This window comes from Scyliorhinus canicula, chromosome 15, assembly GCF_902713615.1.
Source record: "Scyliorhinus canicula chromosome 15, sScyCan1.1, whole genome shotgun sequence".
NCBI classification, from domain to species: Eukaryota; Metazoa; Chordata; class Chondrichthyes; order Carcharhiniformes; family Scyliorhinidae; genus Scyliorhinus; species Scyliorhinus canicula.
In genome coordinates this window covers 66,380,848-66,402,324 of record NC_052160.1, presented here as the reverse complement: position 1 = coordinate 66,402,324, position 21,477 = coordinate 66,380,848, and the positions used below count along the sequence as shown (strand labels likewise).

Genomic DNA, 21,477 nt, shown 5'->3' with positions numbered 1-21,477 from the left:
CCAGACCTATTGCGCAAAGTGCCTAACCTGCAAATACCTGAACTCACTCCCCCTCGGCAGCTCTACCCTCTCCCTTAGCTCCTCCAGACTGGCGAACCCTTCCTCCAAATACAGATCCCTCACCTTGACCTGCCCCACTTCCCTCCACCTCCTGTATACTCTATCCATCCCCCGATGATTCTTGCACAGTGGCTTTAGCACCGACATTCCTTCCATCCTAAAATGCCTCCTAATCTGATTCCATATCTTTATTTTTTTTTTTTTTTTAAATAAATTTAGATTACCCAATTATTTTTTCCAATTAAGGGGCAATTTTTTAGTGTGGCCAATCCACCTACTCTGCACAGTTTTGGGTTGTGGGGGCGAAACCCACGCAGACACGGGGAGAATGTGCAAACTCCACTGATTCCATATCTTCACCATGGACTGCACCACTGAGCTCCCTGAATACCTACTCGGAGCCATTGGCATCACTGCCGTCACCATAGCCTTCAAACAAGACCCCTTACAAGATTCCTCCTCCATCCTAACCCACTCTACCCCTTCTCCTTCCTACCACTGCCTTATATTGTACACATGCGCTGCCCAATAATAATGAACTAAGTTCGGCAATGTCTACCCCCCCCCGCTGCCTCTAGACTGAAACTCATTGGTTGACCATGGCTGCTTCAATAATGTTGCGCAAGTAAAAATGTTGCCTTTTTGCATAAGTTCTAGTCTTCCATAACAAATATGCTCTGAATCTTTCCCATGGGTTTGTCCATTAACAGCTCAAGCCCCCAGGTTATTTTTCATCCTTTACTTAAACTTAAAACCCTGGCTTGTGACTCTCCCTTCTTCCTCTCAAATCCAAAAAGAAATTCGATCACATTATGACCATTATCCACAAGATGCCCTTTTACTGTCAGATTGTTGACCAGTTCTGGTCAAACACATTTTGCTTAATAATAAGGCAACATCTGGATGGGAAGCACTGCTACCTCACATCACCAGGGACCCTGGTTTGGTTCCCGGCTTGTGTCACTGTCTGTGCAGAGTCTGCATGCTCTCCCCGTGTCTGCGTGGGTTTCCTCCAAATGCTCCAGTTTTCTCCCACAGTCCAAAGTTGAACAGATGGATTGGCCCTGCTAAATTGCCCCTTGGTGTCCAAACGGTTAGGTGGGGTTACGGGGATAGGGTGGAGCCGTGTGCTTAAGTAGAGTTCTCTTTCCAAGGGCCGGTGCAGACTCGATGGGCCGATTAGCCTCCTTCTGCACTGTAAATTCTATCATCCATCACAATATGGGAAGCAAACTCCAGTTATTTGATTTGATAAATTATATCAAATGACAATGCCAAAAATTGATTCTAAAATTATCCTTGCACCCTGGCTTGCAATCAGTCAGCAGATGAATCACATTGCTGGCTATTTTATGATCATTAAAATAGCCTCAATAAGTCTGGATGGCCTGCATTTAGCAGGTACTAACTATGACCCAGGAGAGATCATACATAATGTGAGTGGAGGTCATAAAGCTACGTAGAATGAAAGAGTATTGAAATTGGAAAAGGCGTTAAAGAGAACAGGCATACAAATGAATAGAAGGACAAACAGAAAGAAGTAGAATTTAAATAGAAAATAGTGTTAAAATACATTTTAAATTAAGAAAATATCCCAATACTGTATTCCAATCAGTGGTCTTTGGTGTCAATTCAAACCCCAAGTTTTTCATATTTCAAAAATGTCACCACATCATTTTGCTGTGTGCAAAAAAGAATTAGAAAAATGTTGATCCCCACGTTGCCAGGATGGCAAAATCTTCATACAACAGTTCATAGATAAATAGAAAGAAATACATTCAACAGTTCACTTTCAACAAAAGTGTTTGTTTTAAAAAAAAAGGAAAGTGGACTGGTGAGGTTTGATTGCCATCATCTGGGCAGTATTTCTCACACTATTTCTTGAGCCATTTCAATCCTTTAAGACCTTTATCTATTCTGCACCTTTAAAATATACTGATTAATAATCTTCCAATACCACGTGCTACAATAAGGTCAATAATTAAAATCCTATCAAAAAGTGCAACTTTAATTTGGACATTTAACTGGAATTTTAAGCACTTGAATGGTGCAAAATACTACACTGTACTCAAAGGATTAAATTGAAGTTATATGCATACCATTAATAGACAACAAAAAAAACAATCTGAATTAAACTGGGCAAGATAAAACACCACTTACCAGTGCACACTAGACCCTCTCTATAAAGCTGTCTTTTGCAGTCACACAAAAAGCTCGCTATACTGACGAGTGTGTTGTAGATAGTCTTTTATATGGTTCCCCTATGGAAAGGGAGCCATAAGGAATATGTGTTATCTGAGAGGTTGTGGCATACCAGACAATGTTATAGCAAGGGGCTAGTGTAGTCAATTTTGTTTCATCCTACCATGTCTAAAAACTATGAGACAAATTTTTGACGAATGGTGGCTCATTTTTGTTCTTGTTCTAATATAGGAAATTTGTGCAACATGAAAACCCTTCATTAGAAGATACCATGAGCTCTATTGCACCATAATCTTCAAAAATCTGTGTGGTATGCATTCAATTTCCAGCACCAGGATACTACACAAACAAAAAATGATTGTATTAGTGTTATTTAAACATTCTAGGTGACCAGCATTCCCTTTTAAAAATGTATATATTTTCTGATCAAGTCTATCAGATTATAGTTTCTAAAGCCTTGGACTAGTTTTACATTTGACTTGAATTAATTTTCTGTGTGAAACAAAATAAATCCATCAACTTACAGAAGGAGGAGGAGATTCTCTGCCAATCAGAGGTGTATTCTCACAGCGGGGATTCTGGTAGGTTGTGTTCTGACTCCTATTTAATGACAGAGCAAAAATAAAACATTACATTCTGGTCTGATAACTATACTTGGCCTCAGAAAACTGATCGCAATGGAATTTTAAGTTAATAAAATGGCAACACCTTAATTTATTTGCATGGTTATATATTTCATATAAAGCAAAGTGTGGTTTAAATTTATTTTATACATAGCATTTTCTCTCTTCACACAATTCAACAATAAACCTTTCTAAAATGTACTTCTTTTGGGAAATAGCTACTTCTGCTGCTGGTTTGGAAGCCTTTTGAGTAGAGTCTCTCTCCCACCTGGGACACTCCATTCACATCATTGCCGAGAGAAAACAGGAAGGTGAGACTTCAAACTAACCCTCAGGGACAACCTGAAGCTATTTCTGTCCATTAATATTTACTCCCCACCCCTTAAATAACATAGAACATAGAACATAGAACGATACAGCGCAGTACAGGCCCTTCGGCCCTCGATGTTGCACCGACATGGAAAAAAAGCTAAAGGCCATCTTACCTACACTATGCCCTTATCATCCATATGCTTATCCAATAAATTTTTTAATGCCCTCAATGTTGGCGAGTTCACTACTGTTGCAGGTAAGGCAGTCCACGGCCTCACCACTCTTTGCGTAAAAAACCCACCTCTGACCTCTGTCCTATATCTATTACCCCTCAATTTAAGGCTATGTCCCCTCGTGCTAGCCACCTCCATCCGCGGGAGAAGGCTCTCGCTGTCCACCCTATCTAACCCTCTGATCATTTTGTATGCCTCTATTAAGTCACCTCTTAACCTTCTTCTCTCTAACGAAAACAACCTCAAGTCCATCAGCCTTTCCTCATAAGATTTTCCCTCCATACCAGGCAACATCCTGGTAAATCTCCTCTGCACCCGTTCCAAAGCTTCCACGTCCTTCCTATAATGAGGCGACCAGAACTGTACGCAATACTCCAAATGTGGCCGTACTAGAGTTTTGTACAACTGCAACATGACCTCATGGCTCCGGAACTCAATCCCTCTACCAATAAAGGCCAACACACCATAGGCCTTCTTCACAACCCTATCAACCTGGGTGGCAACTTTCAGGGATCTATGTACATGGACACCGAGATCCCTCTGCACATCCACACTACCAAGAATTTTACCATTAGCCAAATATTCCGCATTCCTGTTATTCTTTCCAAAGTGAATCACCTCACACTTCTCCACATTAAACTCCATTTGCCACCTCTCAGCCCAGGTCTGCAGCTTATCTATGTCCCTCTGTAACCTGCAACATCCTTCCGCACTGTCTACAACTCCACCGACTTTAGTGTCGTCTGCAAATTTACTCACCCATCCTTCTGCGCCCTCCTCTAGGTCATTTATAAAAATGACAAACAGCAACGGCCCCAGAACAGATCCTTGTGGTACGCCACTCGTAACTGAACTCCATTCTGAACATTTCCCATCAACTACCACTCTCTGTCTTCTTTCAACTAGCCAATTTCTGATCCACATCTCTAAATCACCCTCAATCCCCAGCCTCCGTATTTTCTGCAATAGCCGAACGTGGGGAACCTTATCAAACACTTTACTGAAATCCATATACACCACATCAACTGCTCTACCCTCGTCTACCTGTTCAGTCACCTTCTCAAAGAACTCGATAAGGTTTGTGAGGCATGACCTACCCTTCACAAAACCATGCATTGCACATCAGAATTAGCACAAAATAAAGTTAGCGTTTTAAACTTTGCAATCTCAAAGTCAATGACTTTTACGCCACTATTTCTAAAATACAAACCATGGGATTTGATTTGAGAGGTTACCGGGGAAATTTTTTTCAAGTCTAGAATCAGAGTAAACTGGTAGAAACTTCAAGGCTCCATGACAACCAAATTTTTCATTGCTTAAGTGGCGAGGAAAATAAATGCCTCCGATTTTTCTGCATTTTACAAAAATGGATATCAAACCAGGAAAAACGAATTAGGTGGGAATGAATGGAAATCCAGCCTGCTTAGGACTTATGACTGGTAAAGTGATCACTTCCTATAATAAACTGCCACATCAGTAACAGTAAATAAAAATGCCACTTAGATGAACTGCACTGATTTTCTACCTCAACTTGGTTACAAAGATTATAATTTATCATTGCTGTATAAATCATTAACAAAATAAATATGTACTTTAACATTGTTCACACAAGGTTCTGAAACACTTCTGAGCTTCTAGTTGCAAAATATTTTTTTTAATTTCCAGCAGAAGAGGGCTGCAAGGAAACTGTCAGGCAGGAACTAAAAGGACAGAAGGTTATTCAGTCACTTACATGTATTCCGTGACAGGGGCATTGCTGACAGTATGTGCTGCAGCAGGGATACTGGTCTCACTGCCAAAACTGCTCCCACAGCTGTACAGGCTGGGCATATGAACTCTGTACAGATTGTCATGCTGTTGGCGGTTTCCTTGCGGACTCACAATATCCTCATCTCCATCATCAACAACACGACTGCTTCAGAAAAGGGAAAACCAGACAATATCAACATCAGATAGGCCACCCTTATTTAAATTGATGCACCGTGCATTAATTTTCATAGATTTAGCACGTTCCTACTGGACTAAATTTTGCAGAATAAAAAATATAAAATTTAGTTTGTACATTTAAAACAGTTTAGTAGTTTTTCTTACCCATTGTATTTGCTGTGAATACGGAGTTTTGATAAAATTGCATCAGTATTGGAATAAAATTTAAAAGAGCACCGTGCAGATTTTGTTATGGTGCACATAACATGTTTATGCTAGTATTCTCCCGGGTTTAACATGACCAGGGGCGCGATTCTCCGCTGCCCACGACGGGTCGGAGAATAGCGGGAGGGTCTTCCCGACAATTTTCACGGCCTCCCGCTATTCTTCCCGCCCCCCCCCCCCCCCCCCCGCCCCGCCCCCGACACGAATCGCTGCTCGCCGTTTTTTACGGCGAACAGCGATTCTCCGCAAGCCGATGGGCCGAATACCGCGGAATTTACGGCCGTTTTCACAGCCGCGATCACACCTGCTTTCAGCGTTCGTGAAAATGGCCACAAAGTGCCCGTCCCGGACAACCATGGCACCGATGGCATGGGTCTGCGATCGGTGGGCACCGATCGCGGGCAGTGGGTCCAATACCCGCGCACTATTTTGTTCTTCCGCCGCCCCGCAGGATCACTCCGTGGGGCGGCTGAGGGGCATGACGGCCCGCGCATGCGCGGGTTTGACGCATCTGCGTGATGACGTCATCCGTGCATGCGCGGTAGACGTCATCGTGCGCGTCAGCCGCCATGACTCTTGGCGGGCGGAGTTAGCGACGTTCGCTAACTCCGCGTCGCCGTGATTCCCCCGGCCCCGATACTAGCCCCGCCCGGGGGGGGAGAATCGGGTCGCGGGATGGAGCTCCGAGGCTGGCGCGAAACACGGCCAGTTTCACGACAGCCTTTACGGCACGCCGGATTTGCGGAGAATCGCGCCCCAGATATTTCAGTCAGTTGTATGCTCATTACTTAGCAGCTGATATGTTACCAGTGGTGGGGGAAAGCAACAAGTGACCTGCCCAAGGGCCAATTGAGGCCTTTAAGCGGGCACCCCCACCGCAGGAGTACTCCAACGATAATTGTCACTGGAACCGGTGACAAACTGCTGGGTGGGGGGGAATTTGGTTTCGCAGGGCCAGGTTTAAGTCCTGGAAAAGGGTTGGCGGGCAGGGATCGGGAGGGACAGTGGGGTGGGGGGGGGTGGGGGGGGGGAGAATACACAGGGACTTCCACTGGGAATTGGGTGTCTGAACTGGCAGGACTCCTCCTCAAGCACCCAACAAGCCTGGCAGCCTGGGCACCCCGACAACTAGTAAAATACCAGCAGGACAAGGCTCTTAAATGTCAATTAATTGCCAACTTATGGGCTCATTTAGCCCCAAGAGTGGGTGAACAGTGTATTTTTACCTCCAAGACTTTTGCCCTAAAAAAACCATCTTAAATATTCAACATTGACACGAGTAAATACAGTATTTCACACCTTGCAAAGCAAATAGTAACATATTGAAGGAGGTGCTGGAATGACAGATATGTACATACACAAGTTTTTGGACGGTGGCCGGACAAGTTGAGAGGCTCTTAAAAAGGCCTACGATATCTTAGCTTTAAAATAGAGGCAGTGTCCAAAAATCAAGGACATTATGCTCTTATGCTCAACCTTTATAAAAAGTTGGTTCAGCCCCAGATGGGGTACAACGGCCTTTTCTACGACATTTTGGAAAAATATCAAGACCTTAGAGACGTTGGAGTGGAGATTTAATGGAATGGTACCAGAGATGAATATTTCGTGGAAAGACTAGCGCACCTGGTGCCATTGTCAGAGCAGAGAATATGAGTGGGAGATTCAACAGACGTGTTCAAAATCTTTAAGGCTTTTGATAAGGAGGAGCAATTGTTTCCAGTGGCAGAAGGATTTGTAGTCAGAGAACACGGGTAGGATTCTCCGCTAGCCAATGCTGAAACCGGGAAATGCAATTTGGCAGAGAACAGCTTTCAACGACAAAATCTTGGCAGGTGCCGATTTGACATCAAACCAAGATTATCTGTTACCTCGAAAACGGCATCAATGCATTTCACTCCGCATGTACAGTAGGCTCCGTTTGCATATCATTAGAGGGCCTCTGTGATTCTCCGCCTCCGATGGGCCAAGTTCCCGACGACGTGGTTCACTTCTGCTGTTATAAATCGTGAAACCAGCGTGATGGCTGCTGAGGGAGAGAGGGGGTTACGGACAGGTGTGCCACTGGCTGGGGGGCTTCTGCCAGGGCTGGGCGGAGTAGTGGGGGATGGCCAGGAGGTGTGTTGTGGGGCAGGGTGGACGCACATAGAGCACCATTGCCGCAGCTGGCAAGGCAGCAATGCAGCTGCGTACACCACTAACAGCCCGCTTTGAACATGGCGCCACAGGTCATATAGGCACTCCCCTGGATGCCCTTTGGCCCCAGACGACCCATCAACTGTATGGGTGCATTCCAGCACAACCAGTGCCATCTTTTTGGCTGGGATAAGTGTGTGTAGGGAGTGTAAGGTGTATGTGAGGCTGCAGCTTGTCAGTCTCTGAAGTGTCGATCACGGACCCAGCGTATCCCGAACGTAGTTTCAGTGGAATCAAGTGTGTTCCACGTGGCACCAGTGCTCGCCCCTCAATGGTAGAGGAATCGGTCCAGGTGCGGCGCCGGTTTCTCTGTCGTAAAAGTCCACGGATTTTCTGTTGGAGTCAACACTTAGGGCTGGATTCGCTAATTTTGAGGCTCTGTCCGGGGCATGTGTCCAGTCCTCTGACCAAAAAATCGGCAGCGTTTCGGATATCTATAAAGAACTCATGGAGTCGGAGGCACACATGACAGTGGCCCGGATGAGCAAGTCTTTGGGTATAGAGTATAGGTGTATGAGGTGTGTGGGAGGGCCAGCAAACCATGTCCATATGCTCTGGGCATGTCTGAAGCTCTGGGGATTCTGGCAGGGATTTGCAGAGGTCATGCCCACGGTGCTAAAAACAAGGGTGGTGCCAAGTCCGGAGGTGGTGATTTCTGGAGTTTCGCAAGACCCGGGAATCCAAAGGGCGAGAAGGCTGACGTCTTGGCCTTTGCCTCCTTGGTAGCCCGGAGATGGATATTGTTAACGTAGAGGGACTTGAAGTCACCGAAATCAGAGATCTGGGTTAGTGACATGGCCTGGTTTCTCGGACTTGAGAAAATTAAGGTCACCTTAAGTGGGTCAATGCTAGGGTTCGTCCAGAGGTGGCAGCCGTTTGGCGACTTCTTTGTGGAAAACGAAATGTCAGCAGAGGCAATAAGAAAAAGGTTATTATCTGTTTACGGTAGGTGGAATTTGTTAGGAATGGAGATGGTCTGATAAATCGGCAGCACCCCCGCACTGATGCTCCGCCCGGTAGGGGGCTAGCAGCAGCATGTAAGGCTTTACCTGCAAATACGGACCGAGAATTGGCGGGTCCGTGGCTGTATATACACATACGCCTTACAACATGGCGCCGGCCGCTTGCGGACCCGGCCTGCCAGATAGTGCCCCCCATAGCCCTTCTCACCATCCCCGCAACACCCTCCACATGTCCCCCAGCCGCCGCCAAAGCCTCTCCGGCCAACGGAATGCCCCCCCCCCAAAACGATTGTGGCGGCGCTGGACACAATCCGCAGCCGCCACGCAAGCTCCTCGAAAACTGTGACGTCCTGCCGCTGTCCCAACAGCGTGCAGTGTACTCGGCAATTACACCCTTTTTGAGGGGCGGCGCGTGCAAAAAATTGTGCTGCCTCCAACTTCAGCGTAAAAACAGATTCTCCGGCCAATCGCCGAATGCGATTTTGGAGTCGGCAATTGGAGAATCCAGCCCCAAGTCTCAGAAATGGGGAATCTAGCCCCACAGATCTCAGGTGATTGGCAAAAGAACTAAAGGTGAGATAAGACTCATTTTTAATCAGTAAGTTAGGGTGATCTGCAAAGTACACTTTCTGAACGGGTGGTGCAAACAGTTTTTAAAAAGAAACTAGAGAATTGCTTGCAACGGAAAAAAAAATACTAAGTTATGAAAACTCAGGTAGGGAAAGAGTAGACGAGGGAGACTAATTGGAGAGTTCTTTCTAAGAAACAGCATGGGCGTTGTGGGCAGAATGGACTCCTCCTGTGTTGTATCATTCAACAATCAAAAAAATGTAACATTATTCTGCTGTGATGGCTATATGTACAGGACCTGAGGAAGGAGCTGCGCTCCGAAAGCTCGTGTTTGAAACAAACCTGTTGGACTTTAACCTGGTGTTGTAAAACTTCTTACTGTGCTCACCCCAGTCCAACGCCGGCATCTTCACATCATATGGACGTTGGTCAAGCTTAACCACGCCACCACTTCTCTGGTCTCCTGCACTGTCTCAAAACTGTCGGACTGCTTGTCCAATGCTAGATCATAAGAAATTTCCTCCAACTAAACATTGGGAAGGATGTAGCGCCAGTATCTCCAGGCCTGGCCTCAAACTCCATTCCCGCTCCCAATAAACCTCTCCACTACTGTGCTTCTCTCCCGTCCTTTTCAAGGTGCTCCTTTAGACCTACCTCTCTCACCAAGCTTTTGGTCATCTTGCATATGTATCAATGTCACAATTTGTTTGATAACATCCTTCTAAAGTGCCTTGGAATACAGTATTACCTTAAAAGGCACAATATAAGACAAGCTGTTTGTCGGACACGGGTTTGTAGGTCTCCAAATATATTGGTTTGCTTTTTCTATAACTGGAGAGCTTATTGCTCAATTTCAACATCTTCTGCTTTCACTTCAGGCCTTCAGCTGCCTGAATTGTCTTCTAAAGCTTCAGAATTTAGTTGGGGCTGCTGCAAAAATTGGCATAGAGGCTTCACAAAATTCTTGGGGTCCCAAGTGCAGAAAAGAAACAGCACCAAAGCTTGTCCCCAAAGTGAAGGATGCTCAAAGCAGAAGTCCTCCCTGTACTGCAAATGGGATAAAATAATTAAATAAACATTTTCATACAGATTCATTTTCATAGGAGCACTGCTCCTAAATGCAAAATTTTAAATGAGTGCAAACTTAATTTGAATTGTTAAAATTAGTGGCTATGTTTTACATAGTTAAGTATTATGTAAAACTAATTCCCACAAAAACAAAAAATAACATATACCCAGCTGGTATAGATTACTGTGGTAAACTGTGATGGATTCACCACTAGAGGACACAACAGCACCACTGATGCTTTCACCAAACCGCACTCTGTACGTCACTGCGGCAGTGAGAGAGCTTTATGCCTTCGCAGGGCGGATTAGGTTTGTCATGGAATCTTGCAACAATTGAATGTTCCCATTAATCAGTCAACTTATTAAAGATTAATCAGTCAACTTATTAAAGATTTGAGATTTATTGGACAGTTATACCAAGAACAGTTTATGCAAATCTGTGGGCTTGCAAATTTTAAACAGAAGAAACCCAACAAGAATATAAATACTAAAAGAACTGAGCTGCCAGAGTTATGGTCTGCATATGGTCCACAGGATGTAATTTGGAACACCACTGCATCACATCAGACCGCTGCCAACTAGTTCCTTACTTCCATGAATCATTAAGTCTGTTTATCCCAATGGTTTAATTATTAATGATTTAAAACATGTTTTTATGTTTAATTATTAATGATTTAAAACATATTTTTTGTTCAATTTAGTTGAAAATGTGACATATCGGCTGGTCCTCAAAAGGTTACTGCACGCACAGACTTTGGGACTATTTAGGTGAACCAATATTCAACAACTTGCTCAGCAAGTACACTTCTGCTTTCTTGTTCAAAACACTACCAGATTGTATCATTCTGAAACAATATGCACAATTAAAACTAAGTCCGCTTTCGGGCAAGTTTGGAGGGGTGATTCTCGGTGGCTGCAGTGCCAAGAATCACCCCGCCATTCAATGGCACTGTTGTTTTCTTGGCCTCGGGGAGTTTTCCCCCCACTATTTAATCAGCTCCCTCCCCCCCCCCCCCCCCCCCCCCCCCCCCCCCCCCCCCGACTCCTTTCAGCACTCCCTAGCCTTGTCGAGGCCCCTGGTACACCCTCCCACCCACCCCGCTCCAATTGGCAAGGCACACCTCCAACCCGCATCCCCCAGCCAGTGCCAACTTAGCACCCAGACATCCTGGCAGTGCCCCATGACCCTGGCAAAGCCAGGGTGGCACTGCCTTGGTGCACAGGCAGGAGTGCTAGGGTTCCACCCTGCCCTGTCCCGAACTGCCCTGCGAGACCGCTGAGGTGCCGTTACGTCTGGTCCGTGTTTGCGTGGGCCAGTACTAAACGGCGCCCAGGCCAGGTCTCGCAGTTGGGTCCATTGAGTCCTGGGCACCGGGTGAATCCGGCGTCCAGGTACATAAATATGAAGATCTGGAACTCGCCCAGCAAGGGTGACTTGCAATCGTCCCGGAGCCTGATTTGGGGCTCTCTAACGATTCACCCGTTGCACCTAGATCCACGCCAGGCACAATGGGGTCGGTGAATCATGCCCAATATCATTCCAAGAACCATTCCATTCAGTTACCAAAAAGCAAAGTGCAAAGATCCAGATCGGTAGTATGTGAAAGCACTGCTGCAGAATGATGTACTCACTTGGCTCAAGGGCAGGACAGGACTGGCTACTAAATATTTCTTGATACAAATTGTTCAGAAAAAAGAAAGAAAGGAAGAGTAGCAGTATTGATTAAGGGGAATATCATGGAGAGAGAGGGCATCCTATAGAGTCAAGTACAGAATTTATGTTGTTAGAATTAAGAAACAATAAAGGTGTATCCAGAAAGTCACTAACTAGTGGATAAGGTACAGAGAAATAGGTTTACAAGGAATCATAGGATCTCAGTGCAGAAGGAGGACATTCGACCCATTGACTCTGCACCGATCCTTGGAAACAGCACCCTACCTAGCTCCACGCGCCCACCACATCCCTGCAACCTAACCGTTTGGATACTAAGGGCAATTTAGCATGGCCAATCCACCAAACCTAACAATCTTTGGATTGTGGGAGGAGACAGGAGGAAACCCATGCAGCAAAAGGGAGAAAATGCAGACTCCACAGTCACCCAAGGCTGGAATTGAACCGAAGTCCCTAGCGCTTTGAGGCAGCAATGCTAACCACTATGCCACCGTGCCGCCCTGGAAATTACAAGAATAGGTGTAAAACTATAGAGTCGTGTTAATGGGCCACACATAAAGAAAGTAAATAGGAGAAGTTGGGCATGCTCTATTCAATAAGACCATGGGCTCAGCTCCACAATCCTGCCTACCCCATTAATTCTCTTATCGCCTGAATATCGACGTGGACATTTATGGAATCAGTAGGCATTACTTCAAAGACCAAGCTAAATAAATGTATTCACTTTGTCCGCTCTCCTGTATACATGTTAAGGCGTCACATGAAGAATTTTAACAAATTCCACCACCAGGGACTGATAACAATGCATCAGAGGGAAGTGCAAAGTTACAGTGGAAGATGTGTACAATCAGCACTGGAAGAACAGTGAGCTCCAGAAATGTGAACTCTCTTTCTCTCTCTGCAGATGCTGCCTAATCCGCCGGGTGCTTCCAGCCATTTCTGCTTTCTTTCAGATTTCCTAATTTGCTGCATTTTGCTTTCATTTCAGAAGCAAATGTTGCACTAGGAAATGGGACTTGCCAACGCGCTTCTGTAATGAGCAGAAAGAATAAAGAGACGCCTTGAAAAACCTCAATTCATGTAACTTCCAACTAATTTTATATTGGTCAGAATAATGGAACGTCCAATGTTAATTTCTGTCCTTTTAAAAACAAACACCTTTTACGCTTAAGCACAAAGTGAGAAAACCTCAAAAGTGGCGCATTTGACTGACTTCAATTGGATGGTCTTACACAGCAATCAGTACAAGAGGGCCTGTGGGTTAAGTCACCCTTGACATAAAGAACTTGCACGCTATTTACTACTAATGTGCCCCTTCTGACTTGAAAGTGTCAGATCGGGTTAAATTGGGTAACTGAAAAACAAACACAAGGATGTGGATGTGAGTGTAACCCGTGCCAATTGCTTGCATTGAAGGGAGGATGCCAACATAGTGCTGCCTGCTTATTCCCATGGAGCCAGGGCTGCCTCTGATGTTCATTAAGCCCTTGCTGATGCGTGAAGTCATTGTCATTGGTACCAAGTACTATTTAAATCTAACCTGCACTGCTTAAAGGGGTGGTGCATTGTGGCTGCTGAAATCCTCCTGAATATTATGCTGCAGACAGTGACTGATTATGGGAGATAGAATGCACAAAAGATTTTGGAAGTTGCTCTGGAAGTCTTAGGGGAAGAGGTGGAAACGAGAAGAGATGCCGTGCATCATCGTGGAGAAGGGGTGCAATACAGATGCCCCTCCAGACAATAATCTCCAACAGCATTCACAGCCAACATAGATGATGCTATACCGCACTATGATGCAAAGTCTGATGGTCAATATCTTAGCTTCCATTGAAGCACAATCAGAATTTACCCAACATTCGAGTGCTATCATGCAAGCTCAAATTGCTGCCATCATGGCTCAAGATGTCAATGTGCAAAGGCACTTCAAAGGTGTCTCACAGTTCCAGAAATCTGTGGCGGGATTCTCCCCTACCCGGCGGGGCGGGGGGTCCCGGCGGAGTGGAGTGGCACCAACCACTCTGGCGTCGGGCCTCCCCAAAGGTGCAGAATTCTCCGCACCTTTAGGGGTCAAGCCCTCACATTGAGGGGCTAGGCCCACGCCGAAGTGGTTGGCACCACGTCGAGGGGTCGGAGAATTTCGCCCCTGTTCTCCAAACGAGTATTGGAATTGCTGAGGCAGAGATTTCATGGAGTAAGAAGTACTGCCCTCTTTCAGAATAGCAGCTGTCCTGTTCCAGCCCCTGCAGTGCTTTAACAGTTTCCGGTCAACCAGCGCTATTTGCAGCGTGCCTTTGGGTCCAGAGATGCTGAAGGTCTCTCCTCTAAAGTTATCTGCAGTCTTCACCACAGAATGTTTTCCCCTAAGACTTCCAGAACAGTCTTCACCACAGAATGTTTTCCACAAGCAATGGCATATTCAATTGAGACAGCACCTTGCAGGTTATTTCTGCATGCATTATGGCTTGATTTAATTTATAAATTTGGGTTGGAATGTGGACTTGTGTTGGCTTTCATTTTTGCATTGTGACCAAGAGGCTGATGTGATGGTCTGTGAGAGGAGAGGTGCAAAATGCAGGGCTGTTGGTGAATGGAAACTTGAGGATACAGGGACCCCTCATGGATTACTTGTCCATTTCATGCGAAGAAGCTAAATGCTTTCACTTGAGCTGCCTTCAAACGTTTCTGAAGGTCAGACGGCAAGATGAAAATATTAGATATTGAGGTGCTCACCCGAGCTGCCATGCCAAGTATTCACATCATATTGAGACAGTCACAACTGAGTTGGGTTTGTCATGAAGCCAGAAAGCCTGACATTTGCTTACCAAAGCAAATTTTCAATGCAGAGCTCGAGTGTGGGGTACGGTTGTCATGGCGATCAAGGGAAGTGCACCAGTTACAACCAAATAAAAAATGGGTGTACCTCCTTTGAAAGCAAACGTGTATCAGAAGCAGAGAGAAAACTCAAGCCACATCTGAACTCATCCAAAACTGAATAGTCTGTGGTATCTGTCCTATAAGAAGCAGAACCTTTCAGGCACAGAGCCAGCAGTCACCAGGTGAGAGTTCGGTCCACTTCCTGTCTGAAATGCTCATGTATCATCAACATAATTTCCATAGTTCAAAAGACCTCATGGTGCTCAGGAAACTAGCACGACAGATCACAATTTCAATACCCCCACCCCTCTGCATACCTTCCCTGTTCTACAAAAAAAAAAAGAGTTTCTTCATTACTTACCTAGACGTCCATAAAAACATTGGGATAAAACATTGTACCTAAAACATGCTCTGATTCCTGAAACAACTTTGCCATTGAAATTCTATTAAAACTTGAAATACATGTTAAATGTGCTTGGTGCTAACTGTTTGCCTCTGGAGGGATTCGGCAAACTCAACAGCGACAGCAAAGGAAATTATGAATAATTCACTTTTCACTTGCTTCAATAAAACTAAGGAATGAGTTTGGAATTTCCACAAAAGCACAGTCTTCCATTTAAATATCAATCAGCTTTATTTTAGATTATCCTTTCAATTAATTTTTGTTTGGATGCCATAGATTATGTCACAGTCAAGCTTTTATCTAAAAAAATTACCTCTGCCCCAAAGCTTACCAAGGCATTAAACGAGTGGGACAAATTATTTGTTAACAGCACCTATGCTGTTTCAGATGCTTAAAAAAAGCATTCTAAAAAACAAAAACATAATTAGGTTATCACTTTACCTCTTGTTCTGTTTCCAGGTATGAGGAACACTGCAGACAATCGAACTCAACATCAGTGCAGTTACAAAGGAGAATAAAACCAAATAAATTAGACCCTCCACGCCATCATAGCACAGTCCTGTCAGAGCCTGCACATAATCCTACAGAAAATAAGAGAGAAGCAAGACATAGAAATCAATGGCCAGGGTTCCCACACTTGATTACTGTCTGGTACCTCCTACAGTCAAGTAGTCATGTGATCACAGGAAGTGGACATGACCAGCAAGGTCAGTTAGTTGCCCCCACCCCCCCACCCCAACCTTAAACTGACCACACAAAGTGACATTAATATTCACTTGGATGTGGCTGGAGTGTGTAGACGCTCCAAGGAGCACACTGAAAAGAATGCATCACCACTGCAAGAGAAGCAGCAAAAACGGCAGAATGAAAACATGAACAAGTTTTAAGAAAAAGTACAGTACAAATTCAGTTATCCACTTGCCAAATACTATATATCCAGTTATCTACGAAACATTATCAAGGATCGGAGTAGAGGCAAATAGGACAGGGAAAGTGGACTCTAATGTTCACCTTACTTCCTGGAACATGAGTTAAGAATTTCAACTATTGTAGACAAAATGCTATAATTGGCTGTTGAATACCCTAGCCGTGAAAAAGTTGTTAATTTTCCCAACCTCTGTAACCGCTTCTAACTTTTAGTGAGAGGGAGGAATTGAAAGAGACCAGTATTAGTAGAGAAACGGTGTCGGGAAAATTGATGGAAATGAAGGCAGATATACCCCCAAGGAGGCGGCACATTGGCACTGCTGCCTATGACGCTGAGGACCCAGGTTCGACCCCAGACCCTGATCACTGTTGTCTTGTTATGCTCTTAACGTAGCATAAGCTGCTTCCTTGATGTGCACTCTGACAAAGGAAGGTTCAGACGTGGAGATAGCTTCAACATGTTTATTGAACTATTAACAATTCTCCTACTTGGATTCAACTCTACTGTTAATCCTCCTATAGCTACTCAGACTGACGAACCAGTCTGCTACAATCCACGTGGTGGGTGTGATGTTTAATCAACCCTGTGTCTGTACTCAGAGTGTCTCCGCTGGAAAGATCACGTGTGCTGTGTCCTTTTTATATAGGTTGGTGTAATGCCCTCCTGTGGTGGTGTCACCTCTGTGTGTATCGTAAATGCCCATTGGTCGTGTCCTATCTTACTGACCCATTGGTTGAGTGTATGTGTGTCATGTCTCTGGTGCTCCTTATAGTGTCTATCTAGTCTACGTGTATTTACATTAACCCCTTGTGTATCTACAGTGATGCATATCACCACAACTGTCTGTGTGGAGTTTGCACATTCTCCGTGTCTGCATGGGTTTCACCCCCACAAACCAAAGATGTGCAGGTTAGGTGGATTGGCCACGCTAACTTGTCCTTTAATGGGGGAAAAAATAATTGGTATTTTTTTTTAATAAAAGATATACCCCCAACGCCTGATAAGCTACATCCCAGAGTACTCAAGGAAGTGACCCGAGAAAGAGTGGATGCATTGGTGGATAGCTACTGTAGGGTAGCTACTGTAATTCCACTATTTAAAAAGGGAAGTAGTGAGAAAACAGAGAATTATAGACCACTAAGCCCGACTTCGGTTGAGGGGAAAATTCTAGAATCTATTATCAAAGATTCTATAGAAGAGCACTTGGAAAATAGTGGCAGAATCGGACAGAGTCATCATGGACTTATGAAAGGGAGGTCATGCTTGGCAAATCTACTTAAATTCTTTGAGATTGTAACTGGTAGTGTTGACGAGGGCAAGCCAATGGGTGTGGTTTATTTGGGCTTTCAGAAGCCTTTTGACAAAATCCACATAAGAGATTAGGGGTAAAATTAAAACACATGGGATTAGGAGTAGCATATAGAGATGGATAGAAAACTGGTTGGCAGACAGGAAACAAGAGTAGGAATAAACAGGTCTTTTTCCAAATGGCAGACAATGACTAAGGGCACCATCGGAATTGGTGCTGGGGCTCCAGCTGTTCATAATCAGGGTAGCGAATATAATATCTCCAGATTTTCAGCTGACACAATGCTGGGTGGGAGGATGAGCTGTGAGGAGGATGCAGGGATCCTTCAGTATGATTTGGACAAGTTGAGTGAGTGGGCAAATTAAAGGCAAATGCAGGATAATTTGGTTAAATGTGCCGGGGATGGCGTCAATCCCGCCCCCGCCGTGTCCCGAATTCTTCCCCCCCCCCCCCCGGTGATTCGGCGGGGGCGGTATTCGCGCTGAACCGGTCAGCGGGCCCCCCGCGGTGATTCTCCGGCCCACGATGGGCCGAAGTTCTGCCGCTGACAGGCCTCTCCCGCCAGCGTGGTTTAAACCACCTACCTGACCGGCGGGATTGGCGGCACGGGTGGGCTCTGGGGTCCTGGGGGGGGGGGAGCCATCTCACCCCGGGGGGTGCCCTCACAGTGGCCTGGCCCGCGATCGGGGCCCACCAATCGGCGGGCGGGCCTGTGCCGTGGGGGCACTCTTTTTCTTCTGCCTCCGCGGAGGCGGAAGAGACCCCCTCCCCTGCGCATACGCCGGGATGACGTCAGCAGCCGCTGACGCTCCGGCCGCATGCGCGGACTTACGGCAGTCGGCGAAGTCCTTTCGGCCCCGGTTGGCGTGGCACCAAAGGCCGTTCACGCCAGCAGGCGGAGTGGGGGCTTGGCCCCTAAAGGTGCGGACACCTTTGGGGCGGCCTGACGCCGGAGTGGTTCACGCCACTCCGACACGCCGTGACCCCCCGACCCGCCGGGTAGGGGAGAATTCCGGCCAAGGTGGTAGGTTGTCTCAATGGCCATAAATTAGGAGAGGGGAACGAGTCCTGGGTGTCATCATACACCAGTCGCTGAAGTAAGCATGCAGGTCCAGCAGGCAGTAAAGAAGGTAAATGGTATGATGGCCTTCATAGCATTTGATTGCAGGAGCAGGGATGTCTTGGTGCAATTATACAGGCCTTGGTGAGGCCACACCTGGACTAATGTGTGCAGCTTTGGTCTCCTAATCTGAAGAAGTATGTTTTTGCTCTAGAGGGAGTGCAGAGAAGGTTGACTAGATTGATTTTTGGTCATGGTAGGACTAACGTATGAAGAGAGATTGAGTCGATTAGGATTGTATTCGCTGGAGTTCAGAAGAATGAGGGGGAATCTCATAGAAACTTATAAAATTCTCACAGGACTAAAATTCTCACGTGGGGGCAGCACGGTAGCATTCTGGATAGTGCAATTGCTTCACAGCTCCAGGGTCCCAGGTTCAATTCCGCTTGGGTCACTGTCTGTGCGGAGTCTGCACATCCCCCCCGTGTGTGCGTGGATTTCCTCCGGGTGCTCCGGTTTCCTCCCACAGTCCAAAGATGTGCAGGTTAGGTGGATTGGCCATGGTAAATTGCCATTAATGTTGGGTGGGGTTACTGTGTTATGGGGATAGGGTGGAGGTGTTGACCTTGAGTAGGGTGCTCTTTCAAAGAGCCGGTGCAGACCCGATGGGCCGAATAGCCTCCTTCTGCACTGTAAAGTCTATGACTACACAGAGTAGATGCTAGAATGGTGTTCCCGATGGTAGGTGTGTCGAGAACCAGGGGTCAAAGTCTGAGGATGTTGGGTAGACTGTTTAATTCAGGGATGAGGAGAACTTTCTTCACCCAGAGAGTAGTCAGCTTGTGGAATTTGCTACCACGGAAAGCAGTTGAGACCAGAACATTGTATGTTTTCATGAAGCAGTTAGATATAGCACTTGGAGCAAAGGGGATCAAAGGATTTGGGGGGGGGGGGGGGGGGGGGGGGGGGGGGGGGGGGGGGGGGGGGGGGGGGGGGGGGAGGATCAGGATATTGATTTGAATGATCAGCCATGATTGTAACGAATGGCAGAGCAGGCTCAAAGGGCCAAATAACCTCCACCTGCTCCTATTTTCTATGTTTCACCAGCCCTACGGGACCTCCACATTCCCTGAAGTCTTTTGTGCAGGCCTGACCTCTATCCCCTCATAGTTTATGGCTATACCTTCAGCTTTCTAGACCCCAAGCTCCAGAATTGCTGATCTCTAAAGGGCACCACGGTAGCATGGTGGTTAGCATAAATGCTTCACAGCTCCAGGGTCCCAGGTTCGATTCCCGGCTGGGTCACTGTCTGTGTGGAGTCTGCACGTCCTCCCCGTGTGCGTGGGTTTCCTCCGGGTGCTCCGGTTTCCTCCCACAGTCCAAAGATGTGCGGGTTAGGTGGATTGGCCATGCTAAATTGCCCGTAGTGTAAGGTTAATGGGGGGATTGTTGGGTTACGGGTATAGGGTGGATACGTGGGTTTGAGTAGGGTGATCATGGCTCGGCACAACATCGAGGGCCGAAGGGCCTGTTCTGTGCTGTACTGTTCTATGTTCTTAAGAGGCTCCTTAACACCACTGTGCCCAAGCTTTTATTCACCGTCCTGAAGGCTCAACTTACTGTCAATTTGTGCCTGTGTGAAAACTAGATTGTAATTAACCAATTGCAGGAAATGTCTCATTTTACCTTGAGATATTATTGTTTGCATTAAAGAAAACCTAATTATTCCATGCTGTACTTTCATTTTGGGTTTTTATCCCCCCACAATTCTTCAAAAAATTCAAAAATGGACCGTTTTTCTTTCCAAATACATTTTTTGTGTGTCTGTACATTTCCAAAACTTAATTAAATGTATATCTGTGGTGATAATGAGTATCTATTCTGCTTTTTGTTCTTGTCCAATCAGTTTGAAGAGGTATATTTACTTTGCAGGTGAGCCAATTGCATTTGGGTTTTAACAGTACAGTAAGTGGAATGGATGCATCATTTCCACACGTGTATGAACATACAAAAATGATAAGCCTATCAATCCTGCCCCATACACATGATGGTTGTTGGATCATGACACATCCTATAAGCCACCTCTTCAAATGTAATTTCCCAAGAGAGGCAAAAGATATAAAAACCTCGAGTGTCAATGAGGGAACATTCTTGTCTGACCCACTCAGGCGATCAAAATAAACCCATGAAATCACTTCACTATGTGTTAATCAGTGAATCACTTGTCTTCAATGGTCTAAAATAAGTTACATTGACTGTGAATTCTACCAAATGTGCATTTTAAGAAGTTCACCACAGCCCAAACTATCACCTACCATTAAAAGAAATTCCACATTTTATTTCAATTTGTTTCCATTAAAAAAAATGAAGCTGAGGTGGCATGAGAAAGGCCAACGGCATTGCCAATGATGACAAAGAGCATTACAAATGCTGCACTGGATCAGTTTGTTTCTTGCTAGCAGGTTAATTAATTTTTACACTACTCTACGGCTATAATTAGATTAGCTAGGCCTGGAACCACTTCCAAGACAGTCATCAAATCTCAAAAGTTGACACTGACATTACATATGGAATGATAAAAGGTGACAAACTAGGTCTTCGTAAAGAAATAAACAGCAATTATATATTTTGAGAACCCAATTCTTGGTTTCTCTTTGCATTTTCACACTGCCGTGAACACTCACCATGTGAAGGCTACGACAATCAACCAGAGCTGTCAACTGCTGCAGGCTGGTCTCTGTTGAGTTCAATACTATTTGGGTTTGTTCCAGATACTCCTGTTAGCAATACAAGCAAGCAGTAATCATTTCAAAGAACATTAACACAATTGATAGTACATTTATAACACTCATGA

The 21,477-nt window shown here is 45.5% G+C and overlaps 1 protein-coding gene across 5 annotated transcripts in view; it reads right to left on the bottom strand.

The window, feature by feature from the left end:
- Nucleotides 1-21,477, bottom strand: part of LOC119978690 (protein tweety homolog 3-like) — a 286,190-nt gene that overhangs the window by 27,794 nt on the left and 236,919 nt on the right. For 3 of the 5 annotated variants that reach the window (XM_038820484.1, XM_038820483.1, XM_038820486.1), the window contains exons 10-13: nucleotides 21,308-21,400; nucleotides 15,768-15,907; nucleotides 5,163-5,345; nucleotides 2,787-2,862 (exon numbers count right to left, since the gene is read on the bottom strand). In XM_038820484.1, the coding sequence (XP_038676412.1) occupies nucleotides 2,787-2,862; nucleotides 5,163-5,345; nucleotides 15,768-15,907; nucleotides 21,308-21,400 (492 nt within the window). Of the gene's footprint in view, nucleotides 1-2,220; nucleotides 2,322-2,786; nucleotides 2,863-5,162; nucleotides 5,346-15,767; nucleotides 15,908-21,307; nucleotides 21,401-21,477 lie in introns of all 5 variants that reach the window. The other 2 variants (XM_038820488.1, XM_038820485.1) reach the window with 2 other exon arrangements.